The sequence below is a fragment of the Haplochromis burtoni genome, unplaced genomic scaffold (assembly GCF_018398535.1).
Source record: "Haplochromis burtoni strain Fernald_Lab_line unplaced genomic scaffold, NCSU_Asbu1 Contig_972, whole genome shotgun sequence".
Taxonomy (NCBI): Eukaryota; Metazoa; Chordata; class Actinopteri; order Cichliformes; family Cichlidae; genus Haplochromis; species Haplochromis burtoni.
Window position 1 is genome coordinate 26,395 of NW_024583333.1, and position 6,120 is coordinate 32,514.

At 34.6% G+C, this 6,120-nt stretch overlaps 1 protein-coding gene across 1 annotated transcript in view; it reads left to right on the forward strand.

The window, feature by feature from the left end:
- LOC102313460 (scavenger receptor cysteine-rich type 1 protein M130) overlaps positions 1-6,100 on the forward strand; it is a 32,487-nt gene extending 26,387 nt beyond the window's left edge. Inside the window, exons 20-22 of the mRNA XM_042216221.1 lie at positions 4,683-4,838; positions 4,935-5,102; positions 6,063-6,100. Of these exons, the coding sequence (XP_042072155.1) occupies positions 4,683-4,838; positions 4,935-5,102; positions 6,063-6,100 (362 nt within the window). The remainder of the gene's footprint in view (positions 1-4,682; positions 4,839-4,934; positions 5,103-6,062) is intronic.
- The last annotated feature ends 20 nt before the right edge of the window (positions 6,101-6,120 follow it).

A 6,120-nucleotide genomic window follows, 5' to 3' on the forward strand; every position in this document is an offset into this window, starting at 1 on the left:
AGTTTCTAACTCTTTGCTCTGCAGCACAGACACCCCCAATATTGCAAACCAACCAAAAATAATTATTATCCTGTTTTGTTTTTTAAACCCTTTTTACAGTATGGCAAAAAAACAAAACTTCAGCTTCAACTTCTTCTCTGCAGTCCTCTCTATCTTATGTTTTTCTCTATATTGTTTATTGCATATTAAGGTTCCTGTTTACTCTCCATAGAAATTAGAGAAAGGGTACATTTGCAATAGCAAGATACCCTATGATCCAAACTGCACAGACAAAATTTGTGTTTGCTTATATTTGTTGAGCTTACTTAAAATTTCATGACACCTAAACAAAATAACTCCATTGACTCCCATTTCTCTTCAGCAATACTGCTAAACGCCTTGTGTTGACTTAATTCTCACCATGGCCACATAGCCATGATGGGACGGACAAAAGGGTTGTTTCTGAGGGTGTACACGGGCCTGTGGGATGGCTTTACTTTCTTGTTTTTAAGGAGTATCTCCAAACCTTCCACCACAAACAATTCCAGACTGGCAACAAGAAAGAATTAACCAACACTTTAATGAATTTATCTCGTACAAATTTAATTTAATAAACTTCTTAACCAAACGTATTTAATAGTGTTCCTGATTATTCCCATCCAATTTAAAATATTCTAAGGCCATTTCAAAACAACTATTCCTAACTGTCAAAAAGGAATATTTTAAAGTTAGAGAGAGAGTGCCTCCCAAATCCAATCTTGGAGCTGGTTTTATGCTTCCACTGAGGAGGAGTCTGAAAACTGAAGATCCTGCCTCCCATTCTCCTTTTAAAAATCTTGCACTCTGCAATAATGTCTCCTCACAAACCTGCAGGTACATAAAAGGGCTTCCTCTCACTGGAGAGTTCTGTGACCTGATCACAAATGAACTACTTGTAGCTGAATGCATCCACTTTGTGATATTACCACTCCCAGATATCATGAAACATAGAGAAGAGATACAATTTCTTAAGTAGACTTGTTTATTACGATCACAATACCACCCTTTCTAGAATTCACGAGCTTTTCAGAATGACCCATTCAAACATTTTAAACTGAGTAGCCTTGCAGGTTGAGTCCTGTCAGCCACACTCCCCCTGAGATTGGTGCATTAGTTTAATTAACTGGGTCAGTTTTAGTGGCCTAAAAGTAGGTCTCAAAGGAATACCACCTACAAATACACCAATACAGATGTACACATCCAGTCACATTGTTTACTTAAAATCATCCAATGTCAAGCCACACCATATCATTCTTTCTATATCTATCCCTACTCGCCCAGACTAAACTCTAAAATCCCTTCATTACATTTTTATGCTATTCTTTACATAAAATTCGATGATATTTCCGTCCTTCTAATGGAGAGTTTTGTAAACCAATCACAAGTAAGCACTGAAATCTAGCTGTTGCTACAGAAAAGTGCTTTAGCCAAAGACCTTAATAAATGTATCTGACCAGCAGGTGTTCATCAACATATAGCTATGGTTACAAAGGATCATCTATCAAACATAGGCTTCAGTGTAAACTTTCTGTTGTTAAAAATAACGGCGCGTTCTTGATCTTTTTTCCTTTTTTCTCCGTTTTTCATTTTTGATTTGTGGTCTTCTTTGCTGTTAATCATTTTTGTCACATACTAAAAAATAAACATTTTCAAACCCTGAATTTCCTCCACAGATATTTCTCCATGTCCAACAACAACTCCAGGTATGTGAACAATTCTTGCTTTCCTTGTTCCTTCTTTAAAGTATTGTTTTGCAGTAAATATCATTACAAAATTTGTAGTCACTGTATTTACTAACCTAAAGTCTTTCAACAATGTCATTTGTGTTAATATTATAACACAATTATTTATTATAATAATTACTTATAATTATACATTATTATAAATTAATTAACACTAATTGTTAATAATTTATAGTTCAAATATAATAAACTCCTTTTATCCAAAGTATATGGTGATAATATATAACCACGGCACATTAAGTGTTCTGCTTCATGTCCTTAAAACAAACACTTGATATTAAAGACATAATATGTACGTTGCAAGGGTAATTTAAATTAGATTCTGTGGCTGCATTTAAAAATATTAATCTACAACACAAAAAAGTATGCTGAAATCTAAACTGCTGCTTTTTTTCCCCCTGTTTTATAGCCATAACACCATCAACACCAGAAACTACAGCAACAAACGGTATGGTGTTTGAAATGTAAAGTGAAGAATGAATGTTTGTATGTGAGCTCCAGATTATCACTTGCACTGTAAAATCTAAAACATGAATCACTTTTGTTGTACCAACACAGCTATTTATATGGCTGCATTTAGAAAAGAGAAGGTTGAAATATAAGAAAAGTGTGCTGAAATCTGAACTGCTGCTTATTTCTGTTTTCACAGTCACAACACCAGTAATAACAATGCCTACTACAACATATGGTATGATGTATGAAATGTAAAGTATAAATGTTTTTGTTAGAGCTCCTGATCATCACTTGCAATTTAAATTCTGAAAAACTGCATGACTGTTGTTGTAACTACATCCGTATTTAAATGATCTGCAACTACACCCTATTTATGTGATTTTGTTAATAACTTTAATCTCTGTTAATACTTTATATATTCATATGCAGTCCCAATCAAAAGGTTAAGACCACCTGCAAAAAGTCAAAAAATCATATTTTGCATGGATGGATATTAACAAGGATCCAAGTGGAGATTCAAAATGCAACAAGACAGAATGGGAGTGTTGTGGATGTTTTCATTTAATAAAGCCTGGACACAAACAGCGAGCGGTCGCTGGACAGAAACAAAAACACAGGCCTGGGGACTCGAACCCCAGGATTTTCCCTCTGGAGACTCGAACTCCTTTATAAGAATAAGATAAATCATTTTTTGAGCATGCAATTTATTGAAAAAAAACTGAAACGGGCTGTTTTACTGCTGGATTCATTGTCATTTTCTGTCAGGTAGTCACACTGTAATTCCGATGGCCAAAGACAAAAAAGGTTTCTTTTGTTTAACGTAGTCGGGTTGTTTAACTGCATAAGCAGGATCTCTCACAGCGCACCATCACTGCTGAGGTGGGCTGTAGTAAGACAGTCATTTGAAATTTCTTAAATGATCCTGAGGGTTATGGAACAAAAATTTGAAAGCTGTTTTGGCTGTCGCCATTACATATTCAGTTTACCATTCTGCTATCCCTGAGTATCTATGGCCGGACACTAAAACTATTCTGTGTTCTGTCCCCTTCATATCTTCTCTGTCTTTTGTTTTCAGCTATGCTCATCATTTTAAGTGGATCTGGATCAACTCCGATGTTCTTGTAGAGTTGACGTTTTTTTTAGGAATTGCTACCTGATGTGGTCAAAGCATTTGTTCCTTTAAGCATGCGATCCAGGTTTTAACCATGAGTTGTTGTCATGAACTCTGTGTAGTGACTGAACAAATTAGATTGTGGATATTAGCAGAAATAAGCTTATTATTTTAGTGTGTCAGTAGAGTCTCTCTTTTAGCAAAATAGTGAGCATTTTGGAAATTACTCACCAAGCTCTACTTGGTGTAGAGCTGCTGCAAGTTCTTAAATCAACTGCAACAGGACTATATTATTATTATTATTATTATTATTATTATTATTATTATTATTATTAAGCAAGTAAATCTGAGCTGTCCACTTTGTACTTATTCTTACAAAAGATTTTTAGATATCTTCAAGACTTTTTAATATTCAATACTCTGACATTCTCACTATTTTAAAAAATAGTTTAAAATTTTTTTTTCTTTCAACCAGCATTTCCTAATTATACATTGTATGCTTGACGTGGGTCATCAATATGGATACATCATCCTAAATTTCATTTATTTGATCAGTCTTCAATGCCATAATTCTTTCTTGTGACTCATTTTTAAGGTGGTTCACTTACATTGAATAAACACTTGACATCTGAATTATGTATAATCCAAAAAACAGGGATATGATAACTTCCATCACTTAAAATTAATCCACTTGTTATTGAAAAATGAGCATTTGGAAAAACCATTTTGTTAATAAGGGTTATACTTTCTTTGGTAATCTGACTAGGTTTACTAGGTCAATTGAAACCGATGAGTTAATGTTTTTAAATAATTTCCAATTTCAACAAGATTTATATAAATGCATCTACTATTTAAATGCAATATACAAATACTATTACACTTCTTCTTGAATAACATTTAGAATATTATTCATCATTATAATAAACATTTGCATCAAAATCAATGTTGTTTTCAACATTTAATAATTTATGTTCAATTGGAGCAGCTGCAGCTGCCCAGCCAAGGAAACTCATGTCTTTAAGCTGATGCCAGAGGAGGTTTGGACCTCAGTAGTTATTGAGTTAGTGAGCTCTTTAGAATGATCCATCCTTTCATAAATGTTTGAAAAAGGTGGACTGCATGGCTAGGTGCTCTTTTGTTTTGTTTTTTTACACCTGTGAAAATGGAGCTGAAAAAAATCTGAATTAAAAAATTAAGAGGTGTGGCCCTTCACTTCTGTACTTCTTCTGGTCCTGTGCATCTCAAAAGAAGTAGAAACATGTTAGATGAGGTGTTTGTTCATAAACAATTTATGTAAATGTTGTTTCTCATAATTATGAAAGAGTTTTGTGATGATTTTCTCCTTGTCTCCTCTACAGAGCCAGTGGAGTTTTATATAGACTTGAACTTGCTCTTCCCAATATCCAGTCTGCCCCCAAATTTCATTGATCTATTCAGAGGCTATGTGAGAAATGTGTCCTTCCCCCAAAACATCACTGGGTCTTTAATAATAGAAGACTTGAACTTCACCACATGTAAGAATTTTGTGCTCAGTCACATTTAAATGTTTTCATACTCTGGTGCATGATTTATGAGCTGTGTTTGGTGATTGTCTTAAATGTGTTTATCAGGGTGCTATCCAAACTCCACTGGAGGACAGCAGTGTCAGTGTGAGGACCAGTTTGCCTGGTCATGTGAGAAGTGTGGCCAATACGGTGCATGCAGTAATGTCACCTCGCACACCTGTGAATGCATCAAAGAGCTTCCTCCTGGTGGAGAGTTCTGTGAGCCAATCTCAAGTAAGCCTCTGTCACGGCCAGTTTCTAACCCTTTGCTCTGCAGCACAGACACCCCCAATAATGCAAACCAACCAAAAATAATTATCCTGTTTTGTTTTTTTAAACTCTTTTTACAGTATGGCAAAAAAACAAAACTTCAGTTTCAACTTCTTCTCTCCAGTCCTCTCTATCTTGTGTTTTTCTCTATATTGTTTATTGCATATTAAGGTTCCTGTTTACTCTCCATAGAAAATAGAGAAACGGTACATTTGCAATAGCAAGATACCCTATGATCCAAACTGCACAGACAAAATTTGTGTTTGCTTATATTTGTTGAGCTTACTTAAAATTCGCAAGTAAGCTGCTGTTAATAAAATATTACTGCTTCTATGGGAATTAAGATGATAAGAGCAGTGTTGCTGATTAAATAAATACCTTAAATACCTTTTGTGGAAATGCACAAAAGGTCCATCATGGTCCGTGGTGAATTTCACTTATTGCAAAGTGGAATGCATCCAATTTCTTAAATAGACTCACCCAATGTCAAGCCACACCACATTATTCTATCTATATCTATCCCTACTCGCCCACTCTAAACTCTGAAATCCCTTCATTACATCTTCATGTCATTCTTCACATAAAATTCGATGATATTTCCGTCCTTCTAATGGAGAGTTTTGTAAACTAATCTCAAGTAAGCACTGAAATCTTCTCGCTGTTGCTACAGAAAAGTGCTTTAGCCAAAGACCTTATTGAATGTATCTGGCCAGGATGTGCTCATCAATATAAAGCTACGGTTACTTAGAATCATCTATTAAACTTCAGTGTAAACTTTCTGTTGTTAAAAATAACGGTGTGTTCTTGTATTTGGTTTTTTTTGTCTCTTTTCTTGATTGTGTTTTTTTTTGTCTTCTTTGCTGTTAATCATTTTTGTCATATACTAGAAAATAAACATTTTCAAACCCTGAATTTCCTCCACAGATATTTCTCCATGTCCAACAACAACTCCAGGTATGTGAACAATTCTTGCTTTCCTTGT